The sequence below is a fragment of the Triturus cristatus genome, chromosome 6 (genome assembly GCF_964204655.1).
Source record: "Triturus cristatus chromosome 6, aTriCri1.1, whole genome shotgun sequence".
NCBI classification, from domain to species: domain Eukaryota; kingdom Metazoa; phylum Chordata; class Amphibia; order Caudata; family Salamandridae; genus Triturus; species Triturus cristatus.
Window position 1 is genome coordinate 385,914,356 of NC_140589.1, and position 25,488 is coordinate 385,939,843.

Sequence of the window (25,488 nt, forward strand, 5' to 3'; positions counted from 1 at the left end):
GGGAGTGGGCCTGGCCCAGCCTCGGTCGGGCGCTGATGGGTGCAGATGGGCCTGCTCTTGGCACAGTGGGAGCCCGACCAGTACTTGATGGTGCCTCCGGGCGAGTGTCAGTGACGCTTGGAAGCAGGCGTCTCTGGGGCCTGTATTCTGGGTAGCCCCCACTGATGCCAGAAGGGAGTATTGAACACAACAAATATACTATGCAGCAGGGTGTTTCAGCCTCCCCCATTCTGTCCTATGGGCAGAATGGCCTTTCAGCAGTGAAAAACGAAATGGACAGTTTTTCACTGTCAAAACATAGCACACACCTCAGTATATGTTATGCCTTTTACCTAAACTGCACCCTGCCCAGGGGTTACCTGGGATCTACCACCGGGGTGCCCAATGTGTATGTAAAAGGGAAAGTCAGGCCTGACAAGTGGTTGCACTTGTCAGGACAACATGCTAACTTAGCATTCTGAACTAGATGAGCATCGTTTTAAAAAGAATGTGCATGCTAAAATTGACAAACATTTAATCATTAGACCTCGATGTGTATCTAGGTAAATATGTGAAGTGAACATTTACCAAAAGTTTACCTTTGCAGACTGGAGGCGGAGATGTCCAGTGGTTGTCTAGGCAGGTTATTTCTTCCTTTCCCTCCAAGTGATAACCATGATGGCATGAGTAAACTACAAGTGAGTCTTTGGATTCTGAACACAATACAAAATCTCCATTAGGAATCTTCCCTGGAAAGCCACAAGGTCCAGCTAAATGATAAAGAAATCAAAGTTAGCATTGATTTAGGTATTGGGATGTACCCCTTTTTCAGGCTAATCTGAACAGTTTAGGATGATGTTACTTTAAATATTTGATTACAAGAACAAACAGCACATTTAGGGCCCGATTATGATGTCGTTTGGAAACTGTTCCGACCAAATTGGGTCTTGACTAGTTTCCAAACGAATCAAGTCCTGCAAGTCCGTCTGACAGATTACGATGCTTCCCAACATCGTTCGGTTTGACTCGCATTGACTTCAATGGGAGCCTGTGTTCTGAAAGAGAACACAGGCTCCCACTGAAAAAAGGTGTGTTTGAGGAAACCTTGCACACTATGGTGGGCACCCCAAGGTGCCTGCCACATTCTGCATGGTTGGGAAGAGGGGTCCCATGGGTACTCCCATGGGCTACATCCATATGCCTCCGGGTGAAGGGGGGCCTGATTTGTAACTGCTGTCTAAATCGGTCATCGTAATCGCTCGTCCGGAAACTGTGCCCATAGAGCTGCACAATTCAGCTCCGAAAGACTCAGACTGTCCCAATGCCTTTGGGACAGATTCGGACTGCTCGAACGGTTTACAGGCTTCGTAATCGGTCGTTGGGAAATCTGTTCGATTCAGTCAGGAACAAGGGTTCCCAATTGGATTCTGGAATTCCGAATGCCATTCGGAGCCCTTCCTAATAAGATCGTAATCGGCCCCTTTGAAGTATATTGACAAGTTCATATATTTTGCAGATATGTATGTGTTGCACTGCTATAACTGAATTACAGAAGTGTCTTGTATATCTTATCAATTTGGGGTCAGATGTCTGCAGAGGATGCGGTAGAGGGCCTAGTCAGAAAACAGGGTGCAGGGTCTGTCCAGTTGCCAGGTCCTTTGAACCACTCTTCTCTCTGTGCATTTTCTAAGGCCACTTGTAGTAGAGTTGAGTCACCTGCGTGGCTTAGGGACTGGGCCTGGCTACTCAAACCCTGGAACAGGCAGGTTATAGAGCATTCTCATAAGTCATGATCTGCAACCAAACCTTGCTTCACATGGCTAGATCATCATGCGCTGTTTAGGTAAGCTGCCTACTATAGGTTGTGCAGAGGCCTACAGCAATTCCCTACTGTGCACAGCCTAAGTCTGTCCACAGTGATGGTTAGCCATAAACAGTGACTGAGGTCACAAAAAACAATTCCATGTGGAATATGCACTGAAAAAAATCCAAAGCTTAAAGTACAGTTAAGGTTAAGTTTGCTCATAACACCATAACCTATGTTTAACCTTTGAAGTCACTGAAAAAGCACTGTTAAAGTGCAGTTGGGGTTTGGAAACAAAACTTAATGAGTACTGAAATTAGCAAGTTATGGTTCAATAATCTAACTACAACTTGCACCCCCATCTTGGACTACTTATGAGGGATACATATTGCAATCCACATTGTAGGTTAAAAAGAAATTACAATAATACAAACAAAATGAAAAAAACACACTTTCTACATCAGCAGCGCACATTCATCATCTCAAAAATGTAAACACCACAAAAAGCACATATTTACTGTCAAACAAACACCCAATATCATACTACAACACACATTCCATGTAATATAAACATTTAATTGATGTCTAACCACATATTCACTGACAAACACAATTAAAACCTTTGGACCTATTTACAAAGGTGGATTTACATGTTGATATACTCACTGCAACCTGCAGTAACTTTATACTTATGCCAATTTACCACTAGTTGCATATTTGCATTTCTCCATCGCTTCAATTCTGGAGGTGGAGCCTACAAGAATTTATCAGTAGAAGTTAACCAGTAGTAACCTTTTAAAAATACGCAGAGTTCTGCACCACTGGAGCAGAGATCTCTGTAAGGTAAAGTATCATGAAAATAATAGCTTTTAATAATTATATATATAAATATTTTAATAGTTTATAATGAAAATGTAAATTAATTTAAAACAATCATTACTAACCTAGAATTAAGGTAATTAAATGTTACAGTTCATTAACCCAACAAAATATATGTTGAATAAATAATTAAATAAATAAAATGTATTCATTACATTTGTAATTATTATTTTAAACTTTTTTTATCCTTCATTCACTACCATTCTCAATAAATAGTATCAAAACATATTTGTTTATGTAACTTTAATTAATGGTAATCTTTAATTGAAAGTAATTTAATTATGTTTTACCAAAATGTAAATATTAATTTAGATTATTTTAAAGAAAATAAATGTAATTTTCAAAACAGAAAAATATATTTATATAATTCAAAATTCAGAATAATTTTTATTTTAGTTAACGTTATTTCCTATGGGATGCTATATTAAGCCTCCAAGGCTGGAATGGGGTACATTTATGACTGTTTTGGGTCACTTTTGTCTGTAATTACTTTGGAAGTGCACTTTTTGAATAGCAATGGGCTTACTCTTTTTTGGTTGAATGTTTGAATTTGTATGTCCCCCCCTAAGCCCCTCCTTGCCCCTTCCTAAGCCCAACAACTATTTGCACATTCCCTCCCATTTAGTAGTAAGCATTGGCCATTTTACAGACACTCCACAAGGTTCCTCCCACATTTACTACTAAGGGGGGCGATTACGATACTGCCCTTAAAGGCTCCGATCTTTGGTCGGAGCACTTGGGGCCACATCGTCATGAGCCAGTCGGTCTTCTTTCTGACCACCTCATTATGTTAGAGGCAGTCAGCAAGGACACCTAACCGTCATTCCGGCTGGCTTCCGATGAGCTCGGAGATCCCGTCTGCCAGTCGGAAGCGGGCATGTAATCTCAATGGGGGGGGGGTCTTTCTGCAATGGAGATTACAATCATGCTTTCAGACATGGTTTCCATACCAGTCTGTCTGACATTAAAACCATGTTGGAAGCGTGTTTTGGAGCCCCCAGCAGGATTCCACTTAGGGTGCCCCACAGTTGATCCCTGCACCTTCGGGCAAGGGGGGCAGGAATGAACCGCAATTCCCATTTCACTATGGGAGCATGTATTATGGCCAGTTTAAGGATGTAATGCATGCTCCCATAGTAAAATCCTAATGTGGCAGTTGGGACCGCCGACCATGTGTCGTTTGGTCTCATGACCGAGTCGGTGTTGGGCGAAAGTGATTCCGCCCAACATCATAATGAGCCCCTAAATGTGTACCTACATGTGCGGAGACCTCCACAACCAGGGCGTAGAATTTCACCTAAAAAGATTCAAGAGGCAGAAGTCTCCACACATAGGCTTGTAAAAAGCATTTTGTAGTGACTGAGTTACTATTTTAGTACTACTAAACAAACTACTAGTGCAGTGAATAGGCCAGCTAGAGCTAGAGACCACATGTAGCAACACATAGCATTATATACACACCATTTGCATGTAACATATATTAAGATATACATATGCAAACAGAAATGTAGTATATTATCAGAGTGCAACACACACCATACACCTAGGTAACTATTTGGCAAACATTCCACCATTAATACAGAAGTAGAGACACAGCAATATGCTGCAAAATAATATATTTAGCCAACAAAAATCTCTTTTGTTGCATTCAGATTACACTGTCTTAGAAACAGTAAATCCAAAATAATGTATTATGAGCTTAGTTTTTACTCCTATTACATCATCATCAAAAGCTTTATTTTGACATTACATATCATAAAAGCAATCTAAAATATAAATATTCAAAAGTGTAAAAGTATACAAGTTCATAAAAAAACATATATACATATGAATTATGCCCTGACATAACAAAAATAACTCTATAATTCACAGTAGGGCCTGGTAAATTCCATTTCAGGTTCCTAATGATGAAAAGGACAATGCATTATTCTTTGATCTTATAATCCACATCCATCCTACAAACTTAGCAACAGAGATACCATACTGCAAGGATGGATCTGAGTGCAGCAATCTCAAAACAACACTGCAACCTCTAGTGCCCATTTTCCTACATGTCTGTTTGAGCCATTTCTTTGTTGGTGCCATTGATTGTTTGATAAAATGTGTTCTCTGCTATAGTTAGAGGTATCAGATTCTCAAAACCCCAGAGTTCTGAACCATAAAGAATGGAACTCACTACTTTAGAATTGTAGTAAATATAATATAAATATCTACATTTGTCATTTACATCATTTACAAAATCAAAATAACATTAATAGTAGTGCCATGGGTGATGCCATCAGCAATGTAATTCGAAATGTTATCAGTGATGTCCTAAATAAAGTAATTAAACGAATCATGAGGAATGTAGTATGTGAGGCCATAAGTGTTGATTGGCACAGTTGCAAGTTGGGGTTAGTTTAATGAACCATGACATGCAAAGTACAATGGTTTTAGGATGTGGGTTGTAACCCTAACTGCACTTTAATTATGAGTTTCTTCTGTGAATTTCAGGCATATGTATGTTTTTTCACCGAAATAAATAAGGTTAAAGGGAAATTATTTTTCTAACATCTAAATGTAGATTTTAAAAAACCTCAGGAATTCACTGACAATACCACTGGTAACGTGCAGTTAAAAAGAGTGATCTTTAGCTATCTAGCATGGCGAACAGCCATGAAAGAACGCACCAAGTTTTTGTAGACGTATATATAACTTGCCTTGTCGAATCATCTTGGAGTTGGTTGGACACATTTGCTCCACTAGGGGCTGTAATAAACATATTTTTCTGGGCTGCTTTTAGCTCACAGTGAACTACTTTGGTTGTGTTCCGCCTCCATTCCCAAACTTAAAACCACATTTTCACATGTCCTTGCAAATAGTGAGTATATGGCTGTTTCAGTGTGGAAAACAACTCTCAAAGATTTGGTGACTAAACATACATTTTCTAGCATGTGATTGTTCCCTAACCTTGCAAGCTGAACCCACCCTGGAACACCCACATACCCACCCTTGACGGCCGACTTGCTCTCAGGAACATAACTACACTGGAAATGTCTGTTTGGCAAATTCTGTTTGTGAATTCACTCCATTTCTATGGCTTCATGTACAAAAAATGGAATAATGATTTCCTAATTGCAATTTTTTGCAAATTGCTAATAGGGAATCACTATTTCTAATGTAGGAAACTCTTTTGAGTTTCATTAGAATTTGATAGTGGGACACAAATAGACCCACCTCGTGAATATTATTGAGGCAGGTTGCAATTTGTGACCCTCTATGATTTGCTGCCATCACAGGCATGGTGGCAAGCTGGGGTCAGCTGTCTATAATTTTTTTTCAATTAAGCAATCTTTTCTTTTTATACACTGGCCGTTTTCCTTAAAGGAAAAGGAGATGCATTTGAAAAGAAAAAAATGAAACTTTCAAGTTCCACTTTTAGGAGTAAGCAGTGATCTGTGGAACCACTGCCTACTCTTAAAAAATATTTTACCAGCCATCTCAAAGGGGAAGGGTTTGCTTGGGAACCCCTCCACATTTTCGAGTGGGTTACCCCACCAACTTTGAGTTGATGGTAATGTGCAAATATTTTGCGACCGCATTTCAGTTCCAAAACATTCATAAATACTAATGTGAAGACACCCCTTCTAAATACTAAATCCAAAACCCAAATTGCGATTCAGTAACATGTTACCAAATCGCAATTTAGACTTTGTACATCCCAAAAAGCATTTGGCGAATCGGCCTGTTTGCAATTAGAAAAAATGCTTTAAACATAAAATTGAAATGAGGATTTGAATGGAGAAATCTGCACATCTAGGTGAAACAAAGGTGTGCAAATACCTATGTGAATCGAAACTGGAACTTCTATGGAACCAATATTTGCCTATGTTACTTGTTTGCCATGCTGTTTGTGATTTTGAGGTAAATTAAAGTATAGCTGCACTATTAAAAGTGTGATTTAAACAGTTTTACCAGACACATCTCTTAAAGGCCAAATTCATTTGTCGGAGTTTTACTTTACAAATGGAGACCAGAATTTGAGACCAATTTCACTTGCTAAAATATAATAAAGTGTACAGTTCAAAATCCAATACAGAAATTCCATATGCAGGTTTATGTCTTCATTAAAATAATAAGATGTAAACACAGTGCTGTATTTCCTAATGCCCAAGAAGTTTGTGGAGGGTTTCAGAATAGTAGAAAGATTAAAATGGGGATTTCATAAGGAACATTCCAGGTAACAAAAGCCACAGGAATCTAGTTTGTTTGTGTTTTGTGGCATGTTATTATGGGTATCTGGGACTGACTGATTCAGATAACATCCAAATATATACGTAAGAAAAGCATGTATTTGGCAGAAATTGGATTTATATTTTTAAAACTTGCATATATGAAACAGAAGTGAACAAATGGCCCAGTATGGGTTCATACTGGTCAACGTGATAATCAATAGAACAATTGCTGGTTGCCTTTTTACATGGTACCCCTAGGTTTGTAAAATTTTCTTTCCCTTATTTATGCTGGCATTAGGACTCTGCACAGTGACACCAAAGTGTCTGTTCAGCCCCTAAAATGTTAGTTTCACCTATTTGATCTACTGACCTTTCCATGGTAAATGGTAAAGAGCACAGAAAATGCATCAGGGGTATGGGTGGGCATAAATTGAGTAATGTTGCTGTAGTATAATTATGCAAAATTATGTAGAATTACGCAAGGAGCATAACACAGCATTTAGTGCTATTTTCGTAGCGCAAAATGAACCCTCGAGTCCAAAATGGACCTGGAGTTGCATTTTGCACTAGGAAACAGAACGTGAATGGCAGCAGCCAGTACCCACTCACTATGTTAATTGTTCCTGCACTCTTTTGGCAGGAGTTCTGTGGAAAGTTACTCACATTTGCGTAAATGGCTGTGATAGTATAATTTTTGGGTCATTTTGTATCAAAAGTAAGTCTAGGCGGTGAACTCTGCTACCCTCGCGGAGTTTGCGGAGATTTCCGAACTCAGAGTTACACGGAGCTAGCAGAGTTCCGAAAAACTCCGCTCTGCATAGCGGAGCAGAGATTTTTTCCTCATTCGCGATCATCAACATCAAGTTGGTGAGCGGGAGTGTGGAAAATCAACCTCCCGGCGAGATTTCTCAATGCAGGCGGTCAAATTTCTCATTGATAGTGGTCGCATATGCTAACGACTGCTCACGTTGAGAAACTGTCCGATCGCATTGAGAAAGCTCACCGGGAGGTTGATTTTCCACACTCCCGCTGCCGCTCAAGTAAAAATCTACTCGAGCTGCAGAAAGGAAGCATTGCCTACTTGCGCTGTGCATGGTGCCATTTGCAATGATTGCAAAGTGCAGACAAGCACCTGGCACTGAAAATAACCGCAAACAGCATTTCTCCAATGCACTCTGCCGCTTGCGGATCTCCTAGTAGCGCGGCTGATTTTGTTTTGCACTTCGCGGAGTTCCATGTAGCAGAAGGCCGCAAACTCCGCCCAGGCTTAGTCAAAAGAGTAAAACAAAATTACCAAAATTACTCTGGGTACTCCGGCCTAATGCAAATTATGCCAAGGGCTAATCAGAGCATGAAATTTAAATTAAATGTCAATAATGTACAGCAATGTGTATTTACAACATCCACATATATGATAAAAAATGTTTGTCTACCAGTGGCACTACTGTGGTCAGGCTGGGCTGCAGTTTAAAGCATTGCAATCACACATGGAAAGGAACGGTGCCTTTTCGATGAAGGGAATCCTATTTTAATGCATTTCTGAATCAATCCTAAAGTGTGTAAAATAATACAACACATCTCAAACAATTCTTTATCATTTATTTCTTTCACTTCTACTATTCTTTGACTTGGAAAAAAGCATACCTCTATATACAAATCACGTCTCTGTCATAGCAAAATGTGCAGTACTCAGTTCCTACATCTATGTGTAGAAAAGCTCAATCATGGTGTGAGATCTGCATGTTACGAATTCTCTCAATCCATGTTTTTACAGCCAGTAATCAAGAATGATCTTGTAGTCAAAAAGTCGAGTAAAAAACACCTTTCGTAGCAAGATATTGCCTATAATTCAATATTAATTAGGGCATAAAAACAAATAACAAAATAGCATGTTTTTAAGCGCTCAATTTCAACTTACCTCGATTAGGAGTTTCCTTCCAAGCTGCTAAATCCATTCCAGGGATTTGACTACATGAAACAAAGTCGTGGGGGTATGTCCCCAGTAGAAATGCATCAATGGGTACCTGGTAAAGTCCTGCATTATCACAGATTATACGGGAAAGGGAATGCTTTTTTAGCTGATTTTGTTGATCTTGTGTAAAAATTCCATTGTTCTCCCACCAAAACCTGAAAGCATTTGTGGCAAGCATTATGATTTATAAATGATATAGTTATCATTGTTTATTATTTTTTTATTGATGTAGAAAAGACATTATCTCAAATACAAAATACAATCATGGTTCAAGTAAATGAAAAACGTAATTGTAACAGACAAAACAATTCATTATAGAAAAAACAAATTGATGTCACTCATCCTAGCTTTGCAAAAATGTAAAAATCTTTTTAAGAATTCAACTTTTACCGGATACAAATTTTCAAACATTTTTGAGAGCCATTGACTGAAAGTAGCAACATCAGCGAATTTCCAATTAAGTGATATCAATTATCTAGCAATAAGTGTGGCTATAAATAAAAACTGTTACTGCCCAACGGGAATCTCTTGGTGGTGAAAGATTATGCTAAACAGGGCTCTGTAGATATCGGGCATTAAGTAAAAATTTTGACTAAAGTAAAGCAAATATGGAGCCAATCTCCCTTTTCATCTCTGCATCTAAATCATGCTGATGAAACTGTAGCATGCTTTTTATGGATAAACTGTGGTGTGCAATACCACATCAATCTGCTGAAATTAGACATTATCTTATAATTTACAGCTTGAATAGCTTTGGAACTCAATTGGTTATTACAAAACCTCAATTGGGTTGCATCGATCTTACAGCTGGTTGTGGATGAGATTTTGCTTAAAAAAAGGGGGTACCACTTCCTCATATAGGCCCTCATTTTGATGTGGGCTGGACCCCCACTGATAGGCTGTCGGTGGCAGTCTGCCTGACAACCAGGGCATTGGTCCGATGCTGGATTATAATACAGGCATTGGAGTAATTATGTCGGGGCGAAGACCACCGCCTCATACAGGTTCAAGGTGCTCATCAGGGTTGGCGGTCAGACCTTAATCCATACAATGGAGGCAGTGCCTGCACAGGCACCACTCTAGGGATTAGGATGTCCCTTTATGGTTCCACCTCCATAAAAAGGCAGAGGAAAAGAGTCTTTGGGCGGCCCATGCAAGGCCCTCATCCTCTGTGGGCTACAGCTAAGTAGCTTGGGGGGCCATGTGGTGCCCCCCAAACAACCATGCACAATGTGCCAGGGACCACACGGTGCATGGATGTTTGAAAAGCAATTTTCTTCTGTGGCGTCTGATGCGGCCTGGAAAAGGGCCACAGCACAAGCCGCAGCAGAAAAAGGCATTTTACAGCCACCTGCATGGCAGTCGGATCGTAATGGGCATGCAGGACAGCCGACTCATTGTCGGACGACGATAGCAGTCTGAGGCACGTCCAAGCACCATTATAATTGGGCCCATAGTTTCGGATACGAACCAAACTATTTAGACGCGCTTCAAAACATTTCTAATTTGAATAAAACTAAACCGTAAATTGAAACTTATATGGGGATAGCTACCGATCAGTTGATGCCATTGAATAAAAGAGCCAGCTTGAAAAAAATCCTCACATGTACAACATACAACACTATCCCATTAGCAAAAAGTATGCAAATTGAACTGTAGCCCTTATAAATGTAAAGATAAATAGAATCTGGGAATGTTATATTCTTGTCCAATCATTTCAAATCTATTGGTTATTACATGTGGCAACCTATATCTAGACATTTTCATGATTTGGGGTATTTTTAAAAATGTGAAAAGCTTGGATCCTGCTTCTCTAATCATCCTATCTAAGTAGAAATTCTTGTGAGCATTGTTGGTGGTAGAAGTTTGGGTTAACATATCCAAAAGGACTACCTGATAATACATTTTAATTCTGGGAAGTGCCAGCCCTCCTTCTTCCTGATTTAATAGCAATGTCTGTAAATTGATCGGTGGTTTGTTTGCCTGCCATATAAACTGTTGTAATATTTCATTTATTTAATCAAAAAAAGATTGCTACGCTTTAATAATGACATTACAAAAGACAAGGAGAAACAAGGGAAGGATATTCATTTTGATCAGTGTTAACTGACTGATAGTAGTTAATAGCAGCATCTACCATTTGTTCAATAGTCTACTCACTTTCACTAGTAGGGGGACCTAGATCAGGCAAAAAATCTGTTGCAACAAAGGTACCAAGGTATCTGACAGGAACAATAGCTTAGGAATGGGCTCATGTTTGTATAGATGGGACCTTCCAGTTATTATTAAATAAAAAGTCCTCCAACTTTGTATGATTGATTTTGCACTGCCCCCTTATACAAGTGAATTCATCTATTCAGAAGACCGCGTTTTTTAAATTCCTTTCCTCCACGGCCAGATAGAGTATCATGTAGTTCACTAACAATTTCAGTTTTGTAGCTCCAGGTTCGATAAATAAGGAAAAGAGTATATGAGACAGAGGGCAGCCCAGTCAAGTCCCTCAACTCGTGACAATTCATCCAGCTTGTTTTAAATAATAATGAATTTTACTTCAGCATTTTTATTTAGTTTTATCAATAGTTTCACCAGGCTCATTGGAAACTTAAGTCTGGCAATTATTGCAAATAGCACTTCTCACTGGACCAGATCAAAGGCTTTTTCAGCACTGAGCATAATAATTGCAAGCTTGATGTTGTTAGACGAATGAAAATCGATTGCTTGTAACAGGTAATTGGTGCTAATAGAAATCCATCTACCTGGTAAGAATCTATTTTGGTCTTCATGGATCAGAGCTTGGGCTAGTGGGACCAATCTGTTTGCAAACATTTTTGTTAAAAAATCATAGTCACTTTTAAGTAAGTTTATCAGTCGATAAGGATTCTTATTCTCAGATGGCTTCTCTTTCTTCAGAAAACGAACTATAACAGCCTCAGTGAATACGCTATGATTATCATTGCCTGTAAGGATTTCATTACACAAAGTAACTAAGAACTTACGTAATTGGTGCTGAAACATTGTATGGACCTCAACTGGCAAGCCATCAGTTCTGCAGGCTTTTGCATTAGAAGAGGAATTGATTGCATTTTCCACTTTGGCTAATGTAATTGGTGCAGCAATGCTTGCTTGCTGATCATTAGGCAAGGCTTTTAGGGTATTGCCTTCCATCCAGCTATGAATAGAGCCAGGGGTGCGTATTTGCGGTTCTGAATACAGTTTTTTGTAATGTTTCAAAAAAACTATTGTGATTACATTCGGCCGACTGCTAGTGTCTGAATTGAGAATAGATTTGATTGTGTTTTGAATATGTTTTTGTCTTACCGACCAGGCTGTGTTCACTTTCCTTGTAACTTTTTTGTAAATATGTATTTCGGTTTACTATTTTGCCCACATAAAATGATCGTTTCAGTTCTGTCTTGCTTGGCCTAGCTTTAGCTTTGTTACTGGTGATTTTCTGTGTATTAAAAGCTTGAGTTGCCAGATTTAATGAGATTTTAATTGCTTAAACTTCGCCTCCTCTTGTTGAGTCTGCTTCGCTTTGAAGGAGATTACCTTGCCTCTAATAAACGCCTTTAAAGCACCCCAAACAGGGAAGGAAGAGGCCGTACCTATATTACACAACAGAAATTCCTCTAAAGTAAGATGCATATTGTCCAGCCAAGTATTGGTATGTAATATAGATTTAGCGAAACACCACTTAGAGTGAATTGAATCCAACTCTTCTATGACTAGTTCAATTGTTACTGCTGAATGGTCAGAAAAGACACTAGCCAGATTCTCAACCTTCTTGAGGCAAAAGAAGTGTGATATCTGAGGCAGAAAGCTCTTATTTCTGACCAACAAGGATCATGAAAGAGTTTTGAACCTTTGTCCCATCTATGCCTTTCGCTATGATCTTCCATGTAGATAGGGCAGAACTTAAAGGCCCTTCAATAGTCCTGCCGGGAACTATTTCTCTCGTGCTTGTAAAGCCTAAAATAATGAACAACACCCATATGAGCTGGCAGCTTTTGAATCACATTTTTTTTAACTAATTTCTTCGTTTATGCAAAATACATTTTCCATTAGGAAGACACAGTCTCTGCATTGATGACTCTGGGCTTTAGACGTGTATCATTTGCCTTATTTTATTTTCTACTGCCTAGTAGCATTAAACCATTTACTGAATTTAGATGACAAAGTTCTGTTTGTTGAAGTTGTTTTCGGTACATTAGTGCTTAATACACACAGTTTAACTGCAGCCACGGTGGAAAAAACATGATTTAACTTTAAAAGAGTTTGTCTCAGAAATGTTTACATTCTGCTATTGTTTACTTGATGTGTTTCTTCATGCCTCTCAAAGTCAGGTTGAAAAGTTTAGTTTTATGGCCTGCAAGGATCTGAATTTTAATCCAACATAATTTCCCTACTGTCTTTATGCTGCCGGTCTTTAAGCCCTTTTGGGCCACATTCAAAAGATTTTCTTTTTTTTTCTTCATATAGTGACTCAATGACTATCCAGTTAACTACTTATTAGTGCCACATGCATCGAATAAGCAGTTTAAAAAAGAAGAAAATAACTGAAGCCACAGGTAAGAGAAAGGGTTGAAAGACTTTTTGAATGATTTGTCACCCTGCCGATCCTCATAATCGATACTGCAATTAACTCATTCTACCGGTCTTGCATTAGCTACTTACAGCATCCCCTGCCTTTACATAGCACCAGTTGTGTTACATGAGGACACATTCAAATCTAAAAGCCCACACCTAAAATATAACTAAAATAGATATATATAGCTCTATTTACATAATCAATAAACAATTAAATAATTAATTGGCAATCAAATTAGCTGTTAATTAAGTCCTTAACTTCCCCTAAAAACTTAGCAGCCTGCACCCAAACCATTACAAAAAAATATCATTATTTCACAATTCAGGTAATTAATTATTAATTCAATAGTTATAAATAAATTAATCATTAATTGTTAATTAATTAATACTTAAATAACTTCCCACCTATAACCCTGCCAACCTAGCAACCTGCATCTAACATATAACTAAAATGAATAAGTATAAGACATTTTACTAAATTGAAAATTAATTAAATCGTTTTTTGACAATTAACAATTAATTGTTCACTAATAATTTCTTTAAACATAACTAAAATATATCATTATTCCATAATTTACATTAATAATAATCAATTAAATAATTATCAATAAATTAATAAATAATTTGTAATTAAATATGTCTTAATTAATTTCCCAACCCATACCCCTACAAACCTAGCAACCTGCACTTATAATATATCTAAAATGAACAAGTACAGCACAATTTACATAATAAATAATCAATTAAATAATTGATTAACAATCAATAATTGATAATTAACAATTGCTTAATTAACTTCCATCCAATGCCCCAACACACCCAGCAGCCTGCAGATAAAACATAACAAAAACATGTAATTGTTACACAATTTACACAATTAATAATCAATTAAATAATAAAAAATAAAAAATAGTTAATTATTTCTTAATTAACTTCCTGCCGTAAACTTCTACAGAGCTTCCAACTTGCACCTAACAGATAACTAAAATAAATTAGAATTACATATTTTATATAATTAATATCAAACTCATGACTAGCTAAAAATTATTGTTTAATATATTATTAGTTTTTGCTTAATTAACTTCCCCTATGCCGCCACAAACCCAAAGCCCTCTATGACAGAATAGATTGCTATTAACAATTAGATTATTAATTCTAACTCACTTAAAATTACAAACTATATTAAAATAAATTAATAACAATCACAAAAACAATAGTAATGCATAAGATTAATATATGAACTAAAGTACATTAACATAATTAAAAATGATAATATTTATCACTATATTATTAAAAGGGATTTTAAAAACAATGATATTTTTTAAAACAATATTTTGGCATCACAACATTTTTGTGTTATGATATTTGTTTCTGATATTTGTGTGTCCCGATATTCTCAACTCGATATTTTGTCCAAACACCCACTACAGATAGGGAATGTAGATAGGTATTCAGTCCCTCATTACTCAGGGTACGGGCGGAGAGGGGTCCTTTTAAGGAAATGCCTCTATTTGCAGGATCACCCCCCAATGTTTTGGACTGATACTGCTGGTTTTTCAACACAGAGTATAATGAGGCCTGCCAACCAGACCCCAATGCCAGAGGTCTAACACCTTACAAAATAAATGTTGAATTGGCCACCCCCAATTGGCATAAGCTGACTCACTTTTAAGCCCCTAGTATATCGTACCAAGGATACACAGGCATGTAAGGCAGAGTGTCCCCCCAGGGCTGCAGCACTGGCTGTGCCACCCTGTTTGCAACAAAGTACAAAATGGCTCCCAGATTGCCACTGCAGCCTGGAAGAGCAGTTTTAACCTGCTAGTATGACTTTGCCAGTTAAACCAAAAGCAAAATCCTCACATCCCTTAACAATATATACCAGCCTCCCCTAAGGAAGGCCTGTGGATACTAATGCAGGACTCTGTATATTATTATGTGGGACATATACTTTTCATAGGTCATTATAGCCAAACTTCCAAAGTGTCGTTTTTGCTGAGGACACATTTGTAGCACCACTGGCTAATACAGACTTACCGACTGACCTCTCAGTCCTGATAACTTCTGAATGATACAATTAAAATGGATATTTCAAGGTATGAAATTAATTGTGGCATTAAATCTGACTGGATGCCCAAGTAGAAATTAATGTCACTTTTAAGGAAGGGCAACTTTTAGAAAGTTGCCACTCTGATGCCCAGTTTGTCCAGTGGCATCGCACAGTTATTGGCCACCAGGCAGCATTCTGCCATCCTGGGGAGTAGTGTGAACAACTCCCAGACTCGAGAACAATAGAAGCTTGCAACAGGAAGAGGTGTTACCTCTGCCTTGCAGGAAGCCTCTCTGGGTGTTGACCCAGAAGGTGAGCTTCAAAGGCAAAGCTGCTTTTAGTGGGCAGATGGCGAGCACACTCTTGGAGTGTTGCCCCTTTGTTCAGTTAGAAAGGCAGGCGACAGGAACAGAGAAGGGATACCAGTGCCCAAACCTGTTTTCCCGTGGGTGTGTAACCCACAGGTTGACACACCTATAGGGTGGAAACCAAGGTCCTTCCAGCCAAGGAAGGGTTCAGACATATTGAGAGTGGGCAGAATAGTGCAGCCTGTGATTGCTAGAGTGCACATATAAACAGAAGTTGTAGCAGAGCAGGAGGGTTCCTGGTAGCCCATTGGCTAGTGATTGCATCATCCTCCCAGGGCATTTTCTGGGCATAAATATCTCACATGTGGCACCCTGAACCTCAGATCAGGACTGTACTAGGCAACAGACCAAAGAAGGACTGTCCTGTTGACCACAAAACTCAGAACAAGAGGCTGCACTGACTGCTGGTCTACACCTGCTGCAACTTGGGATAGCAAAGAGAGGACTATGTTTGTGGCTCTAGGCTCATGGAAAAGTTGCTTCTGAGCCCCAGACCAAACAAGTGACTACAAGGGTCAGTCGGCTGACCCTCTGAAACCAACAAAAAATCACAAAGAGGGGGACGTAGGGAGCTAGATAAAGGTCCAGTGACCCGTGCACCCAAGGAAGACTATACAACCAAAGAGAGTTACTGTTCCTATCAGAAGAATAAAGGTAAGGGGTGAAGAGCTCTTGTCGTCCTACTTCTCTTTTCGTGGGGGACAGTGTTTCCTAGTCTTGATGCCCTCACACACCCCAAGAGGATGTCATGCTTCATCATTGGGCTATTGCTCATCATCGGGCTGGTGCTGCGATGCCCTACGGGTCCCCCGAAGGGTCACTTTGTCGGAGATCTTTTCTTAAAAGCTGTATGGGTGCATGGGGGTGAGTAGCAGTGATGTTCTAATGTGAAGGTAAAAACTGACTGGAGGGGTGATTGGAGAATTTATTGAAAAAAGGGAGTCCCTCTGTCATTACTAAAAACCAAGAAGGTGGTGCAGCGGTGAGGGATATAATGGCCCTCTATATGTTTTGTGCTATATCACGGTCTCAGGAGGAGATTCCAGTGCGCTTCTTTAGGACCAGTAAAGGTATTAGTGAACAGTAAGAGAGATAGTGTGTGGCCTATGATAATCTAGTTCCACTAGAAGAGTGTGGGAGTAAAACTCTGGGACGACAAAAGTAAAATAACATAAAAGATAATAAATTGCAACAAACTCCAATGTATGTATTAATACACTGAAAAGGAAGGGACCTGGGTCCCCCATTGGTGGGCCAAGTAGTAGGTAATTATCATATGGACAGCCTTTCCTATCTGTAACAATGCCGTGGTTCTACCACCTCCATAAGGTACCCCCAGATGTATTTATTGAACAATGAACAATCCTCTGATACTTATAGCCATCAGACATGGCTGTCATTCATTAGTTCCCTTATTATTTTTTATTTTTCTTATCACTGACTTGAGTACAATATTTGTGCCAGAATAGCCGTTTTTGTAAATCTCAGTTGTGGCAGTTGCAAGAAACTGGTTCCCACACCGCCATCGACTCTCTTGTCCTCTCTTTCAAAATGGTCTCTATGCTAACATGAACGATGACCAAGCGCATCTCCTGCCTGTCAGCCGCTCGCTATAGTTCAATAATCTGCACCAAAACAGCCATTTTGGCTAATGTTTTTATTTAGGCAGATGTGAGAATACTGATTCCCACACTGCCGTCTATACACCTGTTTTCCCTTTCCAAGATGGCCCCCACACTGGCGTGAGTGACGGCTAAGAGCATCTCCTGCTTGGCAGCCTCTCACGTGACCCAGAACTGCCACTTCTCCGCGCCGACTCAAGAGCACTTAAAAATACACAGCACTGGCTCATTCCCAGTACCAGCGGAGATGGCATGAGGTTGGGTAGGTGTAGCGGCACCTTTCCCTACGAGGAACTGTGAGTACAATTCTACTCCCTGTCTGCCAGAACCGCCTGATTAATGGCAGCAATCTACTTTTCACTACTTACACCGTCACTGCTTCATTTTATAATTACAATTGGTCTTGTGTTACCCAAGGACCAATTCTCATGGGGAACTTTTCCTGCTTTTCTGGGGTAAGCACACCAAATTGAGATACTTACCTATTATCATACTCACACAGTGATATGAGGTTTGCTATCAATGATGGGATTTTACTCTATATGTTATACGCACTTGTAGCATACCTACCGACCATGGCAGTCCTGACAAGTGGCACTGAGTTCTATGTGTTTTTGTTTGTCCCACCATATTATGAATTTGACATCCTCGCCATGGCTTTATAAGAAATGCTCACAAACCTGTATGCTTGTTTGTCCTGTTTTGTAAATTTATTTTTTATTTTTCCTCCATAGTTCACTTTTAGCTGCACATGATGTATGCTAAATTTCGAGGAATATGACCACAAGCACTTGGCCCACCAATGGGGGACCCAGGTCCCTTTCTTTTCGATGTATTAATACATACATTAGTGTTTGTTGCAATTTACTATCTTTTACGTTGTTTTACTTTTGTTGTTCCAGAGTACTACTCCCACACTCTCCTAGTGGCACTAGATTATTATAGGCCACACACTATCTCTCTTACTGTTCACTAATCCCTTTACTGGTCCTGAGGCAGCACACTGGGATCTCCTCCTGAGACCGTGATATAGTGCTAAACATGTCGACTTAACAGACTTATTACCTAGGAGTATATTATGTATCTAGCTACAGAGGGCCGTTATACCCTCACAACAGCATCACCTTCTTGGTTTTAAGTAATGACAGTGGGACTCCCATTTTTCAATAAATTCTCCAATCACCTCTCCAGTCATTTTTTAACTTCACATTAGGACATCACTGCCACTCACCCCGACAGCTTCATCGAAAACATCTCTGACAATTTGACCCTTCGGGGGACCAGTAGTGCATTTCAGCGCCGGCCCAACGAGGAGCAATAGCTCAATGATGAAGCATGACATCCTTTGGGGTGTGTGAGGGCATCAAGACTAGGACACACTGTCCCCCACATACAGAGTAGTAGGACGACAAGAGCTCTTCACCCCTTACCCTTTCTTCTTCTGATAGGAACAGTGACTCTCGTTGATTGTGTATCCTCTGAAATCAGCACCAGGGCCATGAAAGCTGAAGAAGCCCAATCTGGCAAGTCAGCAGCTGCATTCTCAAAATCCCCATTGATCGCCGCTGGGAGACCCCTGAAACCAATCGTCAACAGCCAAAAGTTACACTCTAGTCTGCCAGACCCAGGATTGTTATCAGAGTCAAGATTGGTCACCAAAGAGGGACACCAGCCTTTACCAAAGTATACTGCTTTGTAGGGAGATCAGTGGTCCAGCCGCAGCTGGCCTTTAACTGGATCAAAGAGGACTTAGAGAGAAACCAACCCCTGTGGCCTAAGTCACCCCAGCTTACCCATGGACCGAGGAATAAGCGCAAGAACACCCCAGTTGACCAAACAGCACCAAGAGCATCTTTCAGCATCCTCAGCATCCCCAGACTGCTTTGGTGACCAGGTAACCGTCAAAATACTCCTTCCCCTACCCTTGTCACTGTTGGATTCCCCCTCCCACTTTGGCTGGCGTAGCCGAACACAACTCTTTCAAACTTTTCAAAAGTTTCTAAACTTTACTGTTGCCAATGCTTGTTTGAACATAGGACTAAATAGCTTAGATTTAATTAAAAATCCATATCTCTGGAACCCTCTGGAACAGCCAAAAGTTACACTCGAGTCTGCCAGACCCAGGACTGTTGTCAGAGTCAAGATTGGTCACCAAAGAGGGACACCAGCATATACCAAAGTATACTGCTTTGTAGGGAGATCAGTGGTCCAGCCGCAGCTGGCCTTTAACTGGATCAAAGAGGACTTAGAGAGAAACCAACCCCTGTGGCCAAAGTCACCCCACCTTACTCATGGACCGAGGAATAACCGCAAGGACACCCCAGTTGACCACACAGCACCAAGAGCATCTTTCAGCACCCTCAGCATCCCCAGCCTTCTTTGGTGACCAGGTAACTGTCCAAATACTCATTATTCCCCTACCCTTGTCCCTGTTGGAATTGTTTCCCCCACTTTGGCTGGTGTATCCAAACACAACTCTTTCAAACTTTTCAAAAGTTTCTAAACTTGACTCTTGCCAATGCTTGTTTGCACATAGGACTACATAGCTGAGATTTAATTAAAAATCCATATCTCTGGAACCCTCTGGTAGATGTTGCTCATCTTGGTGTCAAAAACTCATAAAAATATAACCTATTTGTATAAATTGGTTATAGATTTTTTGTGTTGCGTGCCTTTCTTATTTCGCTGTTTGGTGCTTTTAAATGGTTTACACTACACCCTTTGTTTAAGCCTCACTCCTCGAGCCACAGCTACCCAGGGTTGAGCTAAAGGTTTTACAAATGAGCCTGACTGGACCCAAGGCAGTTTTTCAAGTGTATTACACTAAAATCCTCACAGTTCCATGCTAATACATCATCACTTTCTTAAATGAATCAGCATGTCATTAATACAAGCAGACTTGCAGTTGTGGTTTTGATTCACTTGTCAGAAAGAAACACTACAATTGACAGATAGAAAGAAATGTCCCTAAGATTAATTTAAAAATAGGTATTCATTCTTGTGGTCTATGTGTATTTCGTTTAGATGAGGCCACTGAAACAATTCTGATATCCATTCACTGATCGTGAGCAACATTTTAGAACGCCATTGATGCAGTACATAAACACAGGTCATTAATAATGAAGTTGCTATCTTCCAAGTGCCATCGGTATCATGTAACAGGAAAAGTTTAGATGTGGGGTAAAGCATAGGGCCACTTGCAGTTGATAAGGTTTTCCAGATCTTAGATGAGTAAGTGTTTACCTTAGGGCAGAACCACTGGATGTGCAGTTAAGAACAGTCTAGGGATTGCCATCTCCATCCACAGGCTTTTTGTAAAAGGCTTCCTTTCTTTATCTTTGCACCACTACCAATAATGCAATATCTTAGAATATGTGTATTGGAGCCTTGCTTCTCTTATGCCTTAGTCGTGAAGAGTTAGCAAGAAGGAACATTAATCTTCTGAGTAATATTGCATCAGCAGCAAGATTAATTTTAGGTGTAATTTATCCTCCGCAGATTTTAAAAAGAGAGTAGCCAGTTGTGCATTATACAAGCCCATTATTATTCTTTCAAACTTCCTCCTCTTCTACACATGTTTTTATAGGTGAGGGATTTGGGAAATGATCAGTGCCTATCCAGAATACTCTTGATGCACAGCGTGAGATATCTATAATATTAGTCTTGTGTGCATGTGGTAGGCATGGAATGTTGTTGGCTTTCAAGACTCCACTCTCAATAAATTATCCACCTTTCTGATGCCCTAGATGACCACTCAGTCCAATATTCAAACCTGTATTATGCCTGATGAGCACACCTCTGTGCATGAATGTATTGATTTAAGTTTATTGTCCACCACGCCCCCTGATAAACGCATTGCAGATATTGTAGGGAAGAGTGCTTTTTTGAAGAAAGTCTCCCTGCTTTATAAGATAACTAGGTTTGTGTTTCCTGTTAGGCGGAGCCTTGCTGCTTTTGCCGGGATCATGGGAGTTCATCCAAGTAGCCTAGATGCACTAGTTGTAAGAGTTAGTGGTTTAAGTGATGGTATCTTCCATTTTCCTTACCAGTAGTTTTGCCAAAGCAAAGGTTGTGAGTTTTAGTGTACAGTCGGTCACTAAAATGTTCACCAGCTGCACTCTGCCCCACAGGTAACTTGTAGAGTTGATTACCTGGCATAATTATTCACTGTCTTAGCTATTGGGTTTCACGGTTATCCTCAACCATTTGCATTAATTCCCTGTTGATCAGTACCCCCAGGTATCAAAGGTTGCTTGAGAGCTATAATACATTTTATCTGGTCATTTCCACCTGATTGGTCCCTCTGGACATTGGTAACCCCTCGATGTTTCCCCAGTTGATTTTATATTCAAAATAGGAGGAGAAGGACTATTTCTTTCTGGCAAGTGATTTGAAACCCCACACAAATGTGTGTAGGGGAAGTGAGGGTTTGGGATCTGTTAAAGTGAACAATATACCATTGGCAGAAAGAAATGTTTCAAGCATGATCGTTGTATTGCAATTCTGCCTAATAGCCATTGAGAGCGGCTTCAATGTCAGTAGGAATAAGAGTGATGTAAGTGGCTGCCTCTGTGGATCTTGAAAGCTTCAGCCACAAAATATCTTCGATCATTTGATGCCATGGGGTCAAAATATACCCACCTAACTTTAGCAATGAAGATTTGCCCTGGTACAGCTCTTTCCATGATCCTAAAACAAAACCTCCAATGGTACGATCACAGTCCTTTCCAGAATCCAAAAATATAGTCATGCTTCCACCAGATCATCTTATACTTCCAATAGCACATTGAAGAGTGCATAGGAGTGGTTCCAGGATACGAAGTGAGGAACAAAACCAACAGAAGAGTTATGAATAAGACTATGGATTCACATGAGGGGGTTTGCCACAACCTTTGAAGGAATATTACAATCTGTTTTCAGGAGGGATATTCTATGGTAGTTTCAACATTTGGCGTGTTCTTTGCCAGGCTAAGGGATGAGGAATTGTTACATACTGGGCATGGTATCCATATGGACTGAACCCCTTTGAAAATCCCATGCAGCATTGTGCCTTGTTGATGTTACAGTTTTAAACTGGGTTACTGTGTTCTGAAGAGGATACTTTGTACAGAATAGCATAGACGTTACCACCTCAGATATGTCACAAACAAAAATCTTCCTTTCTTACAGACCCCTTCACTCTGCAGTCAAATTATCAAAGAACATTTGTTCTACAATCAGAGCATATGATACAACTTCTGAAAATAAGAGGCAAAAGTGCTACTAATAGTAACAGGATGTGTGAGGGGATCTCCTTACCCTTACAAATTGATGACATCGATTGGTACACCTTTCTACTCTTTCTTTAACTAGGCAGCAAGAAGGCACCTGCCTTATCCTGCTCATAGTGTCTCCATTTTGGATGTGATAGTGCATATTCTGTCCTTGAGGTATTCAATGTAGCCAGGTCAAATATTTTCTTTTACAACAATCACTAAAGATTGTGTGTCGGCTTTCTGTTGTAAAGCTCAGCCATCTCAAACATTTCCCACACTATTCTTTCCTAGTCTTGTTTGGGTTTATGCTTGGCCAATGAAAATGTATTATCATTTACCCTCCCAGCTTCACTTTTCATGATACCTAGAGAGTTTGAGTACTAGACATAGAATCCCTAACAATTTCTAGAAATGTTGATAAATTCTTTTCAAGCCTGTGTCTGTAGGGATATTTTGTTTAAAAATGGTACATTCTCCACCTCATTGAAGCGAATACAACATGGCCTAGGAATAGCCTCATTAATATTGACGAGTGATCCAAGACCCTTTGTCCCGTGATAATGCACCATGAAATGTCTGACAGTACTATGCTCAAATGTATAAAGTAGTCTATTTTTCTCAAGAACTGTAAATACATAAAACATGGACTTATTTCTTTGTTTTGGGGTTGGCAATTCACCAAGATCCTCAAAGACAATTGTTATCCATGATAGTACAATGTATCACTCTGTTATTGGCATTTAACTTGTCCAGTGGAACAGTCTGGTCTAGGTACATTTCCAGAGCTAAGTTCCTGCTGCCCCCAAAGATTATTAGGGTGAAACCAAATTCTGTCAGTAGGTATGACAGTCTGTCTGTGCCCATTTTATTACTTTTAAAAGAGCACCTTCCTTCCAAAGAAGTCCTTGTTTTACTAATCCAGCAAAGAAGAGATCACTTGAGCAATATAGCAATGCCACATTTCTTGGTAGACCATACAGATGACATCCTATACCTCATCTCAGACTGCCATGAGAATCTGTACTGTTCACCATTTTTTCACACTCACTCTTGCTTACGTTTCAGGGATTCAAAAGTTAATAGGTGTATTTCCCAGATGACAGTGATGTTGCAGGATTTAGATGACATATGACATATTTTTTCATGTAATATAGTGATAGAGACCATTAACATTTGAAGACAGTGGCTTTAAAAATGGCTAAAAAGTCTGGCAATAACCTATTCCTGATGGAAAGGGAAGTTGGAGGTGATAAGGTTGCTCGGTGGGGGCCTTCTATCAGCCTTGATAGGCAAGCTACTTCTTCAGCAAACAAAAGGGTTCCCCCTCACCCTCAGAAGAAGGGTTGTGAGTCAGCAATATCATTAAACAGAGGTGGTGCAATCAATGCCTTCTATCAGTCTGCTCACCAATGACTGGAGGAGAGGTTATGGCTACTGTGGGAGAAGAGTGATATACAAAAGCATGCTCAAAACTAGCCCAATCATTTATACTCATAAAATAAGTAAATCAAAGTGGAGAAGCAGTTATCCTTCAAAGGCAAGCAGGACCTTTGCAAAAATACAAGCACTCTGTGGGGGAGCTGTCCTGACAACCACAGCGAGGGCCAGATTTATCAAGGTATTGCGTAATCCTGGCGCCTCAGAAGGGGGTGCAAGGGCAATGCAAAACATAAGTGAGATTTATCAAGCAATGCAAGTCTACCTTGCGTCACCCTGCATGGCTTGATAACTCTGGAGTGACTAAAGGAACCACAAATCGCTGCCATGTGTTACTCTGCCTCAGGAAGGCATTTCATGGGTGGGGCCTGGGTTTTCCCATGCACCCATCAATAGATTTTGGTGCATTCCCAGATTTACCATTAGTGGTGAAGCTGGGAATGTATCAACATGCTATGCTTCCCCAGGAGTATAAGGAGAAATATCTTTATTTTTCCTTGTTTTTCCCTCTTTCTATGTGTACTGCATTCTGAGATAAAATGCCTCTGAGGATTGTTTTGTGCAGGAAGATGTCCCTTTCTACACACAAACAATCCTGCCTACATAGCAGGGACCCTGCCCCATGATGCAAGGGAGCCTGCATTGGCGTGGGCAGCCAAAAGTGCACCTGTGCTAGGAAAGGACAGGAATGCGTCATATAATGTTAAATACGATGCATTCCTGCCCTTTCACACAGTGCTTCACAGCGAATGGTTTGCTGCGTTGCTTGGAAAAATTATAAAAGTGTGGTCCTGAATCTCAACAACAGATTTCCTTGCATCCATTGCCATGAGGGTTGAGTTCTCTATGTCCGTGGAGTCGAATGAATCCAAAAAGAGTTCTAATGCTTCAGGGACTGAATTTTCCTTGGTTTTACCATGATCATAATTATTGCTGGTTAAAACGTATTAATTGCTCTGCTTTCTGAGTCATGGCAAAATGTTAAGAATAGTTGCTCTTCATCTTTGTTTCAAAGGGGAGGCCAGCTGAAACATAGAATTTATTTATGTCAACTATCAAATGAGAATGTTCTATATTTCTTGGCAGCCCTGATCTTTGGCCTGGCCTGGATGTGTCAGCGAAGGAAATAATTATTGGCCTTGGTGAATGAGGTTTGAGGCACACCACACAATTGTTATTGTCCCTGCAGGATCTATCTTCCAGGTCAGCCAACTTGGCATGCAGAAATCTCAGTTCATTATCCCAAACATGGAAAAATCAAGACTCCCTGGTTAGTCTCTTTTCCATATTGCCGAGATGTTCAAGAAAGCTAGTCACATTA

The 25,488-nt window shown here is 39.8% G+C and overlaps 1 protein-coding gene across 1 annotated transcript in view; it reads right to left on the reverse strand.

Moving 5' to 3' along the window:
- The window catches only part of TPO (thyroid peroxidase), a 961,894-nt gene that overhangs the window by 387,889 nt on the left and 548,517 nt on the right, over positions 1 to 25,488 (reverse strand). Inside the window, exons 12-13 of the mRNA XM_085609184.1 lie at positions 8,795 to 9,003; positions 579 to 749 (exon numbers count right to left, since the gene is read on the reverse strand). Of these exons, the coding sequence (XP_085465310.1) occupies positions 579 to 749; positions 8,795 to 9,003 (380 nt within the window). The remainder of the gene's footprint in view (positions 1 to 578; positions 750 to 8,794; positions 9,004 to 25,488) is intronic.